The 19,233-nt window shown below is 42.6% G+C and overlaps 1 protein-coding gene across 1 annotated transcript in view; it reads right to left on the bottom strand.

The window, feature by feature from the left end:
- LOC126091993 (putative E3 ubiquitin-protein ligase UBR7) overlaps positions 1 to 19,147 on the bottom strand; it is a 72,465-nt gene extending 53,318 nt beyond the window's left edge. The window contains exons 1-3 of the mRNA XM_049907364.1: positions 18,804 to 19,147; positions 18,491 to 18,633; positions 18,229 to 18,286 (exon numbers count right to left, since the gene is read on the bottom strand). Coding sequence (XP_049763321.1) covers positions 18,229 to 18,286; positions 18,491 to 18,633; positions 18,804 to 18,986 — 384 coding nt within the window. The 5' untranslated portion in view covers positions 18,987 to 19,147. The remainder of the gene's footprint in view (positions 1 to 18,228; positions 18,287 to 18,490; positions 18,634 to 18,803) is intronic.
- Positions 19,148 to 19,233: the final 86 nt, after the last annotated feature.

The following is a 19,233-nucleotide window of genomic DNA, read 5'->3' as shown; positions in this document are numbered from 1 at the left end:
TCTTTAAGCTCTCAGGTTTTCAAATCTCGTCCAGTGCAGTTCCCGACAATCAGCCTTTCCTTCTCATCCCATCTGGTAAGTCTCCCCTGACCTGGGGTTCTGGGTGACTTTCCTAAACAGTACCCCTTTCCCTAACCCCCCCCCCCCCCCTTCCTTCCCCTTCAACTCTTCTGCCAGGAGGAGGAGTCACTGGCTCCGAAAGCTTGTAAAAGTTAAAAGTTAAATCTGTTTGTGTGTTCCCCCCCTGCCACCACTATGCGAGTAGATTTTTTCATTTTTTCTTTTTTTTTACACGTTGCATTACATGATTACCAGCTGCACATACCAGCCAAACAAACTATAAAATATTCTGATGTAGGTATCAACAGCAAATTATACATGTAGGTACATCGTACGTGCTGGTGGTGATCTGAATGTGTCAGGTACTTATATGAATAAATGAGGTCAGCAGGGGGCACTATAGCTAGGGTACACGAATAGCCAGTATCGCCTATTTTATAGCTGAAATGCAATGGACATGGCAAAATGAACGTCTAATAATAAAAGACGTACTGACATAAAATATGTGCAATCAGATCCACACTTATGATCAACATACAAGGCGTAAAAATAGTAATAATGGGAACCTCTTAGCTTGGCAAAGTAAAATACAAATTGTGTAAAAGCCAATATAAAAAGTTTTTAAACCATAACCGTATGTGTAATGTAATTAACAAAAGTGAATATTAATTAAAAATACACCTGGAACAGGATCTCAATGACGCTGCCTTGTGGTTTTTCTATAAGAAGTTCTTGTTTTACTGTGGCTAAACTTGCATAAGAAGGCCTAATCTTCTCATTGCTAGTGGCTGGTGTGCACAATCGCCGGGCTAGGAGCTTCCCACAATTACTGTTGTACTACTCATACTACATTTTAACTACTAAATCTGTGATACTGGTTACTCGTGTACTCTAGCTGTAGTGTCCTTTGCTGGCATCAGTGTTATTTGTATAAATACCAGACACACCCAAGTTGTCACCAGCACTTATTATGTACCTACATCAGAATATTTTACGGTATGTATGGCTGTTAATCAATTAAATATTTCTTTTTTTTATTTTCTTATGCATCACTAGGCCTATTACAGAGTGATTTTGCTTCAGCTGACCAAACTTAGTTGGTCATACCTTCATTTTCGTGTGTAACAGATATGAAGATGGAAGTGGCTGGAACCAGTAAAAGTGACGTGAAAGAGTTTGGGTGATCAATAGGAACCTGTAAAACAAAGAAAAACTGTTTTTTGTGCCAGTCAGTTATTTTGCCACTACATGTTTTAGCAGCCCACAGCATCATCTTCAGGTGGAGAATTGTTTATTTACATGGCTAGTGTTTGAGAACACAGGCGACTTTTCACAGCAGCAGACCAAGGGCAATGTAAGTTTTGTTGCTTCTTTCGCTAAAGATAAAAATTGTGTATTTAGGAAAGGCCTTCAAATATGTCTGCTTGTGTCTGTATACGTGTGTGTGTGCGCGCGCGAGTGTATACCTGTCCTTTTTTCCCCCTAAGGTAAGTCTTTTCGCTCCCGGGATTGGAATGACCCCTTACCTTCTCCCTTAAAACCCACATCCTTTCATCTTTCCCTCTCCTTCCCTCTTTCCTGACGAAGCAACCGTGGGTTGCGAAAGCTCGAAATTTTGTGTGTGTGTTTGTGTTTGTTTGTGTGTCTATCGACCTACCAGCGCTTTTGTTTGGTAAGTCTCATCATCTTTCTTTTTAGATGTATTTTTTCCACGTTTTGCAACTATGACACGATGCAGTGCGGTACAGATGGGCTCAACAACATGCCGAATAGACAGCTCAGGATTGGCATCATGTTCTCTTCACTGATGAGTGTCGCATATGCCTTCAGCCAGACAATTGTTGGAGATGTGTTTGGAGGCAAACCGGTCAGGCTGAATGCCTTAGACACACTGCCCAACGGGTGCAGCAAGGTGGAGGTTCCCTGCTGTTTTGGGATGGCATTATGTGGGGCCAACGTACGCTGCTGGTGGCCATGGAAGGCACCATAACAGCTGTACGATACATGAATGCCATCCTCCGATCGAAAGTGCAACCATATCTGTGAAGCATTTGTCTTCATGGACGACAATTCGCACCCCCATTGTGCACATCTTGTGAATGACTTCCTTTAGGATAACGACATCACTTGACTAGAGTGGCCAGAATGTTCTTCGGGCATGAACCCTATTGAACAGGTCTGGGATAGATTGAAAAGGGCTGTTTATAGACGTGATCCACCAATCAATCTGAGGGATCTACGCCAAATCGCTGTTGAGGAGTGGGACAATCTGGACCAACAGTGCCTTGATGAACTTGTGGATAGTATGCCACGACAAATATGGGCATGCATCAATGCAAGAGGACATGCTACTGGGTATTAGAGGTACCAGTGTGTACAGAAATCTGTACCACCACCTCTGAAGGTCTCGCTGTATGGCAATAAAAAGGGCAGAAATGATGTTTATGATATCTCTATTCCAATTTTCTGTACAGGTTCTGGAACTGAGGTGATGCAAAACTTCTTTTGATGTGTATATATAAAATCATGTGTACTAAATGCCCAGCTCAGTACATAGGTCAAACAGGCAGTTAACTTCCACACCAGATTCAAAGACATATCAATGCCTTCCGATACAACACATCAAACAAATCTGCAATAGTCCCCCATACAAAAAATACAGGACATCTATTTAACAATGCAGAAAGCAATCTTAAGATATTACACACACTGAACAAAAGATGTATCTACAAGATCTGACAAAGTGCTTAAAGCATTCTCGTAATTTACAATCTCAACACACTACATTTAATGTAGCTATTCATATTCATTTCCCAATAAGCTCAACCTACAATATACAAGGCAAAGAAAAAATTCTGCTCTTGGCAGTTTGAATGAGACTCCTCACCCCAAATCAAGACAAGCAAAAGCTAGTCCCACCAACAGGCTTAATAAAAATGTTATTAAAAAAAAAAAAAACGAAGCTCTGGGACACTGTAATTGCTTGCAGCGTGACCAATAACAGGTAGTACAAACTATGCCCTGTGCCACAGCTATTCCACTAGCTCAGTGACACAACGCAGCACTGTGGGGAATTGTTATGCAGATTCGTTGACGTTCAAGTCGCATTTGCACCAAACTGTATTCAATTTATACCTCCACAACACAGCATAATTTGTATTTTTATTACTGTTTCTTTTAATGAAACACTGACACATAACATGAATTCCTTACAGACATACACGATCGCACGTGAAGCCATTAGAAAATAATAGCGGATACAATAACATCGTCTGTAGCCAATGGCATACAAAAACCATGTACAAAAACCACAATAGATAGGTTACAATAGATTGCTCATTATGCTACAACTCCATTCTGTATGTTTGATGTCCAGGCTTATCTTCACAGAGACAGTACAAGCATGTTTTAGAGATGTTCAAACCAACCACCTTGCATTTGCAAACACTTCGCCTTGTAATACTTTGCTGGTCTCTAAGCAACAAACCTGCATCCACTACTGCCAAAGCGGCATTTAAATAGTTATGCACATTCATTCCGAAGTGTGGCAGCACACCATCAAGCTGAAACCATAGCTGTCGCCGAACACCAACAGGAAAGTTTTCTAATGGCTCAGGCAATGCATTGCAAAGAAACATACAATACACGGGCGCATTAAAGTTGTCCAGGACTAGACAATGGCCCAAAAGCATTCCTCCCACAGTTCCAACCCACAGGTTTATGCCAAAGCGTGCCTGAAAGCCATGTTCACAGATGACATGTGGATTGTGTTCCGATCAATAATGGCTATTGTGAGGTTGAAAATACCTTCGTGAATCAGTATCATGTTATTTATAAAATGTTCGTTACCTTATACTTGGTGGAAAAGCCATTCACAACTGTACTCATTGAATGCAGTTTCTGGTCGCTGGTGTTGAATTAATATGTAATGATATGGATGCAATTCTTCATCGTGCAACGCTTCAACAACCAGTCTTTGAGATATCTGTAACTGCCTTGCAATCTGACAGGTACTTTGCAGAGGTGACTGATGAACAGTTTCAGGAATTGTGTCCTCTGCTTGTGGAGTATGTCTAGTCCTCGGATGACCTCTGCCCCTTACTTGTGGACGAAGACAACCTGTTTACCAAAGGCATTACTCCTGATGATGAAAAACATTCGTATAAGGATGGTGCCTTTGAGTGAATCATGCAGTATATGCTTGGTTATCAGATGCACTCAGCATCAAAAACATATCAATGTACTCATCGTTTGTGTACTTCACCGAGAATCCGTCCTACGTGAATTTGACAGGATCAGTTATGGATGTGCACATAGACACATGTATGCAGTTTCTTGGATCCCACTGTCAAGTGATAGGCTACTTTCATGTGACAATATGACAAGAACTAGGGAACAGAGGTACAAAAACTAAAAAAAGGAAACTGATGAGGATCTGAAACATAGCTCCACTATGGATGTGGGCTTGATGTCCCAGCAGTCCACTCACTGGGCTATGACGGCTGGTATGTTCCTCTGCACATTCCAATGTGCTGCATGATGTGACTGCATTGTCCACTCTTAATTTTTAAACAAGAGTTTTCAAAATGCCAATGGACTTGCTGCAGCAGTAATATTCATTCCCATCAGATCGCCGAAGTCAACTGCTGTCGGGCTTAGCTAGCACTTCGACGAATGGCAGTCCAATCTGCTGAGCACTGTTGACAAGCGGGCTGCACTCACCCCTCGTGAGGCAAATTGAAGAGCTACTTGACTGAGAAATAGCAGCTCCAGTCACAAAAATTGACAACAGCCAGGAGAGCTGTCTGCTGACCACATGCCCATTAGTATCTGCACCCAATTACATTTACATGCTGTGGATGGTTGGTTGGTTATTTGATTTGGGGGAGAGGACCAAATACGGAGGTCATTGGTTCCATGATACAGGATGGCATAAATCAAGGGAGGATCAACACAAACAGCACAGACTAGTCAATGGGAAGGAATAACATGCAAACACAAAGGGAAAACGGACATCCAGGTTAGCAGGAAGAGGATAAAACAAAGGGCGTAGGTGGCAATGGGGAGAGCAAGGGTGTCCCAGAAATGCTACATGCTATGGGGCACAGCACCGCCACTGACCTGTCCTGACAGTGACAATGTATCATTGTCACATTAAAAATGGGACAACACCAAGAGAAGAAGACACAATAAAAGGGGAAACAAAACAGCAGATCAGACAAAATGTTGGGAAAATGCAGGGAGAACATAGCCAGTGTGGAGGTAAAGTCAAGGCATCCATAACCAAACTATCCTAACAAACGGACTCAAATTCCAGAGGAAAATTCAAGGACTTATACCTGAGAGTACAAGCCACTTTCACAAAGAAAATAGAGGACAGACATAACCATGCGAGGGTCATCGGATAACACTCAAGACAAGAAAGGTGAGAGGGCACACTTAGTATGAAGGGCCAAAAGGTGGGGACAGTCCAGCAAAATATGGATCACTGTGAGCAGAGCCCCGCAACTACAAGGGGGGCAGTTCATGGCAGAGTAAAAAACCATGGGCCAACCTAATGTGGCCAATACGAAGACGGCAGATTCCCACCGATAGACACAGAGGGAAGAATACCAGATGGTGGGCATCTCTTTGATGGTGCAAAGTTTATTAGAGAGGGCGGGGAGGGGGTAACCCCCCCCCCCCCCCCCCAAGTCAGCCCGCAACTGAGCAAAAAGGGATCTACATCTACATCTACATTTATACTCCGCAAGCCACCCAACGGTGTGTGGCGGAGGGCACTTTACGTGCCACTGTCATTATCTCCCTTTCCTGTTCCAGTCGCGTATGGTTCGCGGGAAGAACGACTGTCTGAAAGCCTCTGTGCGCGCTCTAATCTCTCTAATTTTACATTCGTGATCTCCTCGGGAGGTATAAGTAGGGGGAAGCAATATATTCGATACCTCATCCAGAAACGCACCCTCTCGAAACCTGGCGAGCAAGCTACACCGCGATGCAGAGCGCCTCTCTTGCAGAGTCTGCCACTTGAGTTTGTTAAACATCTCTGTAACGCTATCACGGTTACCAAATAACCCTGTGACGAAACGCGCCGCTCTTCTTTGGATCTTCTCTATCTCCTCCGTCAACCCGATCTGGTACGGATCCCACACTGATGAGCAATACTCAAGTATAGGTCGAACGAGTGTTTTGTAAGCCACCTCCTTTGTTGATGGACTACATTTTCTAAGGACTCTCCCAATGAATCTCAACCTGGTACCCGCCTTACCAACAATTAATTTTATATGATCATTCCACTTCAAATCGTTCCGCATGCATACTCCCAGATATTTTACAGAAGTAACTGCTACCAGTGTTTGTTCCGCTATCATATAATCATACAATAAAGGATCCTTCTTTCTATGTATTCGCAATACATTACATTTGTCTATGTTAAGGGTCAGTTGCCACTCCCTGCACCAAGTGCCTATCCGCTGCAGATCTTCCTGCATTTCGCTACAATTTTCTAATGCTGCAACTTCTCTGTATACTACAGCATCATCCGCGAAAAGCCGCATGGAACTTCCGACACTATCTACTAGGTCATTTATATATATTGTGAAAAGCAATGGTCCCATAACACTCCCCTGTGGCACGCCAGAGGTTACTTTAACGTCTGTAGATGTCTCTCCATTGAGAACAACATGCTGTGTTCTGTTTGCTAAAAACTCTTCAATCCAGCCACACAGCTGGTCTGATATTCCGTAGGCTCTTACTTTGTTTATCAGACGACAGTGCGGAACTGTATCGAACGCCTTCCGGAAGTCAAGGAAAATGGCATCTACCTGGGAGCCTGTATCTAATATTTTCTGGGTTTCATGAACAAATAATGCGAGTTGGGTTTCACACGATCGCTGTTTCCGGAATCCATGTTGATTCCTACATAGTAGATTCTGAGTTTCCAAAAACGACATGATACTCGAGCAAAAGACATGTTCTAAAATTCTACAACAGATCGACGTCAGAGAGATAGGTCTATAGTTTTGCGCATCTGCTCGACGACCCTTCTTGAAGACTGGGACTACCTGTGCTCTTTTCCAATCATTTGGAACCTTCTGTTCCTCTAGAGACTTGCGGTACACGGCTGTTAGAAGGGGGGCAAGTTCTTTCGCGTACTCTGTGTAGGATTTGATGTAATGTCGCAAATCCACCCCTGGGTGGGGTCACAGAAAATGGGAATGGGCAGTAAGTGCCCCCCCCCCCCCCCCCCCAAGGCAGATGATTATCAAGGTCATTACCCAGGATACCTAAGTGGAGAGGAATCTGAAGGAAATCAACCAAACAAGCAGCAAGCAGCATCACCAAGATAAGCGAGAAGGTCGTGGATGGTAAGCACCAAGAGGTGGCAGGAAAAATACCAAGGGACAGCATGAAGGCCACTCATTGAGTCAGTACATACAAAAACTAGGGTGAAGGACGACTGTTTAATGAAATAGAGGGCTCGATAAATGGCCATTAATTCCGCAGTAAACACCCCACGTGTAGCAAGCAAGAGATAGTGTTCCATGCCAACAGAAGATATGAAGGTATATCCCACAAGATCAGCTGAATTAGAGCCATCGGTGTAAAACACAATAGCATCCTGAAACTCCTGTAAGAGTGTTTGGAACAAACAACACAACACAACACCATTGGAACAATGGAGGCTTTCAGTTCCTGGAAGAGATTCCTCCGAATCCATGGTTGAGGAACTAACTGGGGATGGGGGTGTTTCAGGAGAGAACTAGTCGAACCCCAGTAAACTGACCCGAGGGTGGGCAGCAAGCAGCTGATCCATAAAACTTGACAACCATAGTCCAAACGGGAAAGAACTAAAACCCAGCAGAGAAGGGTCGAACAACGCATGCCCCAAAAGGTGCGGCCAAGGAAGCGAAGAACACAGAGTTCCTGAAAACAGTCATCATTCAACCAATGGATATGAGGCAACCAAGTAAGCTTGTTGTCAAAAAGAAGACTCAAGAAACCGAACTGGATGATCATGGTCAGGCACTGGGCACAGAGGTAGAGCTGAGTTAGCCCAAATACAGAGATCATCCACATACAGAGCAGGGGTGACCAATGGTACAGCAGAGGCCACAAGCCCACTAATAGCGATTACAAAAAGGACACTTAATACAGAGGCCTGTAGAAGGTCATTCTACTGGGTCTGCAGAGAGCTTAGGACAGCGTCAACCAAGACTCTGAATGACTGGTGGGACAGGAACTGGCGAATAAAAATTGAGAGAGGGCCTCAAAAACCCGACTTGTAAGGGAAATGTGACAGCACCAAGCTGTGTTGTATGCCTTACGAAGTCCGAAGAAAATTGTAACAAGATGGCAGCACTGACAAAAAGCCTGCTGAACTGCGGTTTCCACTCTAAGCAGATGATCGATCGAAGATCATCAAAGATTCAAGGACCCAATTGAGTCGATAGGCCACCATCCGTTATAGCAACTTGCAGGGGACATTTTTCAGGCTGATAAGCTGTAACTATCAAGGGAAGATGGATGCCTACCACACTTAAGGACATGGATGGAATCAGTGCCAGGAAAAGATGGCCAGAAGAAGCTACCATTCAGTAAAAGGTTCACTGTAAGATTCCTCCTGACAAAGGGTAAAATATAGGCAGGAAGCTTTAGTCTGCTGTTTCTGGAGGAGGAAGGCAGCTGGATAGAAGGCTGATGCTGATGCCGTCACAAAATGGATCGCAGTGTTCATCCAGAATGGGAGACTGCCACTAAGAACCTTGGAGTGCACAGCGTGAGGCCTGCATCTGTGATGAAGGGACAGAAGAACTGAGAGAGGAGACAAAGCATTCCCAACACACCCATTTGCTCTGTCCGATTAAGTAACGGGCTTGGGCGTGAAGATGTGTAAAGGCGCTAAGGAGTACAGGTGCTGCTTAAGATGATGGAAGGCATGACGACAATCATGGATAGCGGTGGCAATAGCCATGCTCCACCACGGAACTGGCCAACGGTGAACAGGGCCTGTCAAGCAGGGAATGGCAATGCCGACAGCACAGATAATCTCATTGGACAGATTATCGATGACTTCGTCAATACAACATGACAAAGAAAGTGAAAACACAAGATGAAAGTTGTATAGAGGCTAATCAGCTTGATGGAATGTCCAGCAGGAAAATCTGGTCATCAGGAGACGGGAAGGGAATGAGGGAATCAACAGGAAATGGTCACTATCACACAAGGTTATCGTGTGGCAACCAGTGAAAGAAAGAAGGGGAGGGAAAGAGAGCGAAAGATAAAACAGCAAAGAAAGTACCATAAACAGCACTAAAATGAGCAGGGGAACAGTCATTAAGAAGGTACAGGTCATGGTCCACAAGAAACTGATCAATGAGTGAGGAGCCCCCAACTAGATGGAGACGCACTGACCCACAAAGGGTGATGGGAATTACAATCCCCGAGGAGGAGGAAGGGAGGGGGGAGGTGCTGAAGGAGGGCTGTTATGGCAGCAGTTGTAAGTGGCGTTTCAGAAGGGAGAGAGAGATTGCAAACCATGATGGCAGAGTCCAACTGGACCCGAACAACAATTGCTTCCAATGTGGTGCAAAGTGGGGTCCAAGTACTAACAATATCCATATGGACCAACATGCAGATACCAGTGGAAGCCTTCAAAAGGCTGACTCGGTTCCGAAAGAAAGCACGGAACACACAAACGTACAGTTAAGTCAACACCAGTAAAATGAAATTCTTTGGTTGGGTTGATCTGTGGGAGGAGACCAAACTGTGAGGTCATCAGTCTCATCGGATTAGGGAAGGAAGTTGCATCACTGACGAAGTGATATCCATAAATAAGATGTCTGACTCAGGTTGTGAGAGGGGAGATGGCACCTCCAGGGGCACAGGGAGGACCTTGTCCTGGGACTTAGTTTCTTCTTCTTCTTCTTCTCCTCCTCCTCCTCTTCTTTCGAAAGTTGTGGAGAGCAGGGCAGGGCAGAGAGAGAGAGAGAGAGAGAGAGAGAGAGAGAGAGAGAGAGGTGGTTTCTGCAAGACGTGGAACCGAAAGGTAGAGGGTGGCCTAGGGGTGCATAGACTGTTTGTCCCACGGCTGAGTGGTGGTAACAGGCCTCTGGCCTGAGAGACTCTGAGGGGAGGGTTTCTTGGAGGGAGCCCTGTCACCGGTGGGCGCCGAAGATGAGTTAGGACTTCTTTGGCTGGGGAGGGGGAGTGACATCGGGAAGGAAGGGCGTGGGAATCGTAGAGGAGGGGGAGAGGAGAGGGGGGACACGACTGGAGTAAGGAAGCCGTAGGAGGGGGTGGGGTGTATTTTTCCTGCTGTTGTTTATTTTGGTTGGTCTTATACCAGCACTAGCAAGAAGTTGTCCCCCTTGCCGATTTAAAAGGGCAATATTTTGCAGATTCCAATACACCGCCAGATGAAAATAGTATTACCTTTATCCTCTCTTCTCAGAGTAGTTTTTTGGTGGTCCAGATCGTCCCATGCCACCTCCCTGTCGATCCAACTGCGGTGAAGACCGCTTGAATGCTCCCATAAATTCTCTCTACTGCACTACAAAATAAATAGCCCTACTTCTCACAAACAGGGGTATATTTTGCCCAACATTTTCACTATTACTTTTCATAACACAACTAACAATTGCTACAATAATACCACTCTCTTGAGTACATTCAAATGTCCATACATGTATACTGTAGGACCTGGGGAAAAAAATACCACTCTTCAATTGTTCATTACACCCTTGTTGGTGCATCGTTTACTCCATGGCTCTCTGATTCACACACTTGCTGCAACATGGCACAAATGATGGACGACCAGTGGTTGTACTACCATTTTTAATGGTCTCCTTCTCGCCTGCTCCACATTCACTGCATACAAGAAAGGATACCACAGTTTCCCTTTCCCATGACATTTATCCTTATTCAATTTACTCACAAGCATCTCTTGTTGATGGCTTTCCAATGGTGTGTTGGGATGTTTACAAATATTCCGAAACACTACAGAAGAAAGAACGTAACGGAGGCAAATGTGGAAGTCATCGACACAGGGTGGAGTAGCTCATATTTTTGATGAGCCTCAGTGTAAGGCAAATGATCCAGGGACTTATACTCATGGATCTTCCTTTCTTTCTTGTAAGCCAGGCAATCTGGTGAGTGTGAAGAGTGATGGTTATGACAATTTACACACATGGGTGGTGGAACACAGGGGCCCCATCATGGAGTGGGTGGCCACAGTCACTGTATAGAGTGTCTGCTGGTCATCGGGAAGACGTGTGCCCAAAATGCAGGCAGCAAAAGCACCTCGCAAATGGTGGGACAATGGCTTCACATCACACCAGTAACACACAACCTTGGCCTTCTCTGTGAGGGTATCTCCTCCGAAAGCCAGAATAAAGGCTCCGGTACCAGTACAGTTGTCCTTACAACCTTTTAGCACACGTCAAACAAAATGAACGTCCTGTCATTCCAGATTAGCCCTGAGTTCCTAATCAGTTTGCAGGATGAGGTGCCTATGAAAAATGTCTCCCTGGACTATATTCAGAGACTGGTGAGGTAATAGATGTCACCAATATCACAAGCACAAAGAGCTGCAGACTTGGTGGCAGAAGAAGCTTTCTTCGATCAACCGCATCTTACTGAGATACTCCATTTCGTGAAACTTGTTCTCGATATTCTCCACAAAAAGCAATGGCTGTGTGGCAGTGAATGTGTCCCCACCTGTCCTAGTACAGATCTTGTAGCGAGGGAAGTGTTTCCCACCCACCTGACAAGCATGGCCCTCTTCCCAGGATGTAGCCAGAGAAAGAAAGGCTGCAGGGTCATCAAAAATATCATTCACTGTTCCGTTACCACTCAAAGAGATGTCTGTAGGAGAACAACCAGATTTTTGGATCCTGGCACGTTTCAGGCACAAAGCATCTGCCCGGATACCATCCACTTCGATCAGAGGTTCTCCCCACGGACGCCACCCATCCACAGCCAGGGGTGTCTAGCATGGCGGCCATTGCTGGGAGTTACAATGCTCCAGAATGACAAGCAACCACTCCTAAGAATACATGGCGAGGCAATAGCTCAGGTATCAGAAGTAAGATACTCAGACGGGTACAAAAACATGGACTGGCTACATGTGCTGGTGACCTATTGGGGCAGAGGAGGCTACAGCAGGGGAAAGAAGAGGAGTAGGAAAGGGGGGAGAGGAATCCAAACTGTAGACATTATGGAGGGAGTTCTTCCCAAATGGCTCACACTACAGACAGAATAGTCAGAAGTGGGGTTCAAACAACAAAGGGGGACCAAAAAATGCAAAAATGGATGAAAGAGAAAAGGCACGGAAAACAAAAGTGCATGGAGTACCAGAAACCAGGTGGATAGCCAGGTTGACATAAATAAGAATACTGACAGAGGGGGAGGAGGGGGCAGTGGGGAAGTAGCGAACATGGGGAGGGAGGGGCATGGAGAAGGAAATGCAGTCCGGGAAGGAAAAAAAGGGCTGCAATAGATTGGGAACCTGTATGCGCCACGTACAAACTCATGAAAGAACTCAGAGTCCCGGAGGGGGGGGGGGGGGGGGGGGGGGGGGTATATAGGCTGAGGATGACAGATTGGTCATTCAGTACCACTGGGCCTTCCGAGATCTGTTCGGATGGACTTTTCAAAATGCACCCAATCTGATTTTGCAAGATAAACTTTGGTCTTGAATATGGATGAGGAAGCACAAGCCGACATCCAACTGTGCCATTTTTTTTCTTCATTCTGAATATGTATGACTTGATGTAATCTTTCTATACAAATGAAATTAAAATAAATATTGAATTGTACAAATGTCCATATTCTGGTGCAGTCCACTAATATTAAAAAAAAAAAATTATATCTACAACATTCAATCTTTTATATTCGCATTCAATGTAAGCAAGAAAGTCAGCAACACACTGCACCTCTGAAGTTTGTTTATTATCATGTCATATCAGAAGTTCAAAGTATATAATCCAGAAAAGTAAATCGACAGCTGGTCTCAGTATATACATTGGCCACATCAAGTGCATTTGGCGTCACGTGTATCAGGTCTGTCATGGAGAGTGTGACTGGAGATGACGAACACTGTAGCAGATGGTTCTTAGCGTGCACACATGCAAAAAACTGACTCCACAGAAAGACCCCACTTCAGCAGGTTGGTCTTGCATCGCAGGTACTTGAGAGTAGTCTGTTGAGAGTCTTCCATGCTGTCCACTTTTCTGAATGATCAGGAGGAAGATTTTTCCTCAGAACCGTCTGTTTCTCCAGATGCTGACATCCCACTCCCCCCACTTAGAGAACCTTGCTCGCTGCGGTGCTCCTACAAGAGCTTCAGTAGCTGCCAAGAAGTTCTTTATTGGTTACCACTGAGGACGTGCTGGCTGATGGCCATACAAATGGTGGGCTTCCTTAGCCACAGCCTTGCTATTCCCGCATCTAGCAGTCTACCTGGTCTCTAATATCAGGATGGGCTATGCCAGCAAAGTTTACCTACGGGTGTTATGTCTTAAACAATCCACGATAATGGTACAGGTCTCATCATGTGCCAGATTTATGTTTCTGGCATAGATGGGCTTGTATTGTGCCAAACATGCATATTCACTACTGGAGTAACACAGCACTAGCACACTAGTTCTCACAGTGTGTGGGTGAAATCTCCATGCGATATCAGTCAGTCTCTGCACTACGTTGTTTCTGGAAAACTTTAGCTTCATGTTTACGCACAATTCGGCTACAGGTTTTTCCTTATAGTAGATGATAAATTCTTGCAGGGCTTTTTGATAAGGTTTGCTCCATCTTTTCAAAATAGTTAGCCTAAGCAGTGATTGCAGAGTCATCAGCACAGATAAAACTCTGGGTTTCTTCAGGCAATAGCTGATCATTACTGTAGACATTCAATAGCTATGCTGCAAGCAGCACTGAAGTGACAGTGTAAATATTATGTACAGTGAACAGGACATAAAAAAGGAAGCAGTATGCAGACTTTTTACAACTCTGCCACACCTGTAATTACAACTCACTGTCATATGTGACAAACACAGAAAACAGTTTTATTTGTATTTATCAAGAGTTGCAGCCCTCATTAATGCTGCACTATAAGAACGAAATATTTGTAACAATTGTATTTTTATGCTATTTGGGCTAAAACAGTGACCCCCCCCCCCAAAAAAAACAGCTATGTTGTCGCAGCACTGCAGTGCTTTGACGTTTTAGTTCTCTTTTGCACGTTTTTTTTTTTTTTTTTTTTTTTTTTTTTTTTGTGGTGGGCTGAATGTACTGATACAGGCCAACACAGTATGTGACAATTGTCACATGTACTCAAACATGGATGGGAAAGACCAGAACACCGACAATGTTTACTTTGCTTCTTTGTTATTTTTGGAACAGACAGATTCGTAGCATAGCCCACGGTCTAGGTAATGTAGCATGGTTGAGGGCAGGTAAACTCAATTAATGTGATAGGACAAAAACGCCAAAAATTGTTGGTATGGCACATATTTTATGCATTTCTGATTTAAATAACGGTTTCACTTCAACAATATTGTGGATCAAAGAAGATGAGGGGTATCGGCAGATTCAATATTTTCGTGTTTTGTTTAAGAGAAAGACACGATTCAAAACACCATGCTTGATTTTTATCTTCTGTATGTGTCTGCTGTCTCGCACGGCAAAATCTTTACTTCTTTAATTGTCAGTCATGATGTGTTTATACCTCATGTAATCTTGCATTTCATTACATAAACTAATCTTCCAATCGTACAACTACACTGTCATCATTAACTTACTTCACAGCGGATGGGCAAACTAAACCACCATTTTTTGCAAGAAGGCAAATGTCCTAAATTTATGTTAATTTGTTAATGACAAGTTTTAACATAGGCAAAATGTTGTTTGCATTGACTGACTGTTCCAGTTCTTGGTAGAATATTTTGTACATTATGAATGAAACACACACAATACTGCTGTAATATTTATTATTTGTTACACGAACCAGATTTCGGCTGATTCACCATCATAAGGTACACAGATACGTATGTGGTGCAGTGGAATTTTGTTAGCTCCAAAATTTTAAACTTGGGCATGTGTAGAGTATCTCCAGTTCCAGAGACAAAAATGTTAATGTTAGAATAGGAATAAAACAAGCAAGGTTATTTCAGTGTAAATGAGATGTAAGATTATTTAACTAAGATAAAATATGTGACACATTAACTAATGAACTACAGACAAATTACACCAGTTGTACATAGAAGAATATAACTGCCCAATAAACTTTGGTAACACATTCCAAAGATGTGGCTGAATAAATAATCTTGCCGTTAATAGATCGTAAAATTTTTTTGGGTCAATGGAAGCGTCAAGTCCACCTGTCTGCTTTGTCCCACGACATATGGTGCAGTTGTGTGTGATGTCATTACAGCACAGAGTTTTCGAGTTGGTTGTGTTTGCAGATGTCATGTTGGGTTTCATGGCGCCCTCTGGTGCTGTATGTGTATGTGCTGTGTGTAACTTGTTATATTGCCTCTATTTGAGGTTTTGTGCACACAGTGCAACTTTGTCGGGAGTGTTAGTTGTTGGTCACGCATCGTGCGTTGGAAGTGTTTTCAGTGAGTTATTAAGCTTCCTTTTGTTTATGTGTTTTGCATTATTGTTAGTCATAGGGAGGGAGAAGAGCCACTCTTCCTAACTTGCAATCTTATTTAGATGAATATTGCTGGCAGATGAGTTTCCTTGGGGATTATTATTATTATTATTATTTTAAGGGGCTGCAGGTAACATGTATAGGCAAAGGATGGAGAGTTGAGGGATTGTGGACTTAATAGAATGGTTTGGGGGGAGGGGGGGGGGGAAGAGGATTGTTTTATAATTATGTTGTAGAGGACCCATTTGGTTGCAGCTTTTGTTGATTTGTAAGGTGTGATTTATTTTCGTTTATTGTGTGTTTTTTATTTGTTGTCTTTCTTTAGGAGGTGTGTGGTATGAGTTTGTTTATGGCTGGTTTGGAAGGGTTTTTGTGTGTGTGTGTGTGTGTGTGTGTGTGTGTGTGTGTGTGTGTGTGTGTGTGTGTGTGTGTGAGGAGGGGGGGAGCACCTTTGATTTGGGTGGACAATCTAGATTGTATCGCTGGAATTTGTTGGTGTTAAGTAATTTTTGTTTTTGGTTTATTCTGTATGAACTGTGATGTTTTGTGTATTTATGGTGGATTGATTGTGTTTTAATTAATGTAGTGGTGTCTGATTTTTGGGTTGTTCAGGTGTTGGGGGTTTTGATTCTATTTTTCGTAGTTGTAGGTATTGTTTTTTTGGTATGACAGTTGTGGTTGAGCTATACAGAGCAATGGAAATTCCCGATTCCAGTTTTCACAGTTGTAGTTGTTGGTTGTTTGGTATTGATGATTGCAGTTGATCTATATAGGTCAAGAGAGGTGTCTGATTCCTGTATCTTTGTTGGCATAGCAGAATGCTGTCATTTTGTATTTTTTCTGTCACTTTACTTTGGGACCATGCAGTTTTTTTTTCTTGTTATATATTTAGCCTGTCTCCACCCTAGACTCTCAATTTCCTGTGGTCGTCCCATTAGTTACGTTTCATTTTTGGAGTGAGACGTTGCTGTGTTATTTGATTGTTTTCACATTTGTTGGAGTGTATATGTAGCGACGTCACAGACGCCATATTGGAGATGCTGAAAGCAATGCTTTCTGACATATTGGTGACACGAGTCAAAGCAGACAGGTGGAATATGTAGACATGTGGTAATTAACTTCCATAATTTCAAGTATGGAAATGTGCACCATTTGTTGCATTCTTGAGGTGGTGGGTTCAGGGCAGAGTAAAGAAGCGAATACCTCTATTTTTCTGCCTTTCGTGTGTTATAGGCTACACTAAAGGTAGAAGGGTAGACATACCCACTTGAAGGAACACCACAGATGTTGGAAACTTAGAAAAGTAGACTCAACTTTTGCAGACAGCCTGTTAAAAGGAGGTCACAGTTACAAGGTAAAACGAAGTATTACATCACATCCACAAGGGAAGGAAGGTGAACTGTCTTGAAATTAATAACCACATGTCTATCAACCCAAGCCCAGTACTGAATAACCAGATACGGTTCCCTTACTCACCATTTCTAGCTGCAAATACTACTCATAATCCCACCCAGGCCATTTTGTAAATTGAGCCTCTTGCTCACATGCTCCATTTCCTTTATTTCGGTTACTATAACTTCTCTCGTTGTGTTAAACAAATTACATTGTACCATATCTGATCTGTTTGTAATTTATGATCCATTAAAAACAAGATTATTTTGTTCAGCCACATCTTTGGAATGTGTCACCAAAGCTTACTGTTCAATTACGCTCTTCTACAGACAACTGTTGCAATTTGTCTATCGTTCATTTAATTGTCACATATATTATCTTAGTTAAATAACCTTACATAACATATACACTGCAATGTAACCTCACTTGTTTTATTCCTACTCTAACATTAACATTTTCATCTCTGGAATTGGAGATACTCTGCACATGCACTAGTTCAGGATCTTTGGTCCAACAAAATTTCATTGTACCTACATCTGCATACCTGATGATGGTGTAACATCCGAAAACTGGTTTGTGTAATAAATATGTAGAATATTATCCCCGTGTTGTGTGTGTTTCATTCACAATTAATGTTTTGTAACTACCCTGCAGGCTGTAAATGATAATACTTGGCATTTCATTTCTTGTTTACACTAAGTACATGAATTAAGCAGACAATGGAGCTCTCCAGAAGACACACTCGTCACTGACCTAATATTAGATTTACAAGGTTCACTCAAACTTCGTGATTTTTTTTTTATCATCAATGTCCTAACTGGTGAGTGCAGATTAAATTACGTTTCCTGCTCCCCCCACCACTTAGCTTTAATATACATAAACCCATAATAAGCCACAAATACGTACAAAATAACGGCAATCTCACAAAATTCAGTGCCAAGAACAAAGAGAGCAAACAAGTATAAAATACCGTACTAAAGAGTACAATCTTTATATACTTCCATGAAGTGTCACCTGATGGAATAACTAAGATATGGTTATATATTTTAGCAATATACTAACAAACATATGGTTAAATACGAGAACTCTGGATAGCCTATATGGTTTGGAACATAAAAAATACTCACGGGTTCCAAATTACACTTTCTTGGAAATCTGCTGTTCCCACAGTCACAGCGGAAATTCCTGAAAAAAAAAAAGAACTGAATTAATATTATGTTCTAATTTTACATAAAGCACGTCAGAAGTTAACTACAAACTTGCGAAATGTAGAAAACAACTACTTCGAAAACAATGTCATCAAATTTAGTTCTCTGGCGTATCACATCACATCAGTGAACTTTTACACAAGACAAAAAAATGAACCTATAAAACATTGTCTTACGGAACCTTTTAGTATAAAGCTCGACCAATTCGTGGCCTTCATGGCAATGGTAACTACATGCAAGGCATATTCCACCTGGTTTGAAATCATCGTTAGTTAACGGAATGCAAGTAACACATGCATACAAGGCTTGTCTCTTCACATAACCCTGTAACAAAACCAAGTCATAACGATATTAGTATTCCACCGGCAACATATGTTAGTTAGCAAGCTGCAAGAATACTATAGATGTCACAACACGTTTCACAATAAACAGTCTTCAATAAATTGTTTGGTACTAGTCCACTCAACGCCATTACGGCGCAGTTCAACTCTTACCTGTGAATATGTACAATTCTTGTCATCAGAGGCGCCCAGAACAGCTTTCGCATCATCTTCAAGTTCCAGTTCTTCTTTAAGAACGTCAAGCATTGTTACTTCAGTGTTATCTCCTGTTTCTTCTTTATCCATGTCTGCGTTATTTACAGTACATTCACTACCTGGTGTTGAGCTTTCCGCCATTTTTCACGTCTGAGGTTAATTCGAAACTGACGTGTGAAATTTGGCGGGAAAGCTAACCGCCAAATCTGTGTCTCACTAAAAAATCATTTCTTAACCTTGTACTTTATTTAAAAGTGCTGTTACTTTTGAGAGAGAATACCATGTTTACACAGACCACGTTCCCGACTGCACGATGTATTTTACTCAAAAAAACGCAGAGTAAAAGTTTAATACAATAATATTAACTGAAGTAATTCTACTGATAAAA

This window comes from Schistocerca cancellata, chromosome 7 (genome assembly GCF_023864275.1).
Source record: "Schistocerca cancellata isolate TAMUIC-IGC-003103 chromosome 7, iqSchCanc2.1, whole genome shotgun sequence".
In the NCBI taxonomy this organism is placed as follows: Eukaryota; Metazoa; Arthropoda; class Insecta; order Orthoptera; family Acrididae; genus Schistocerca; species Schistocerca cancellata.
The sequence above is the reverse complement of the archived record's forward strand: the minus strand, read 5'-3'. Positions and strand labels throughout refer to the sequence as shown.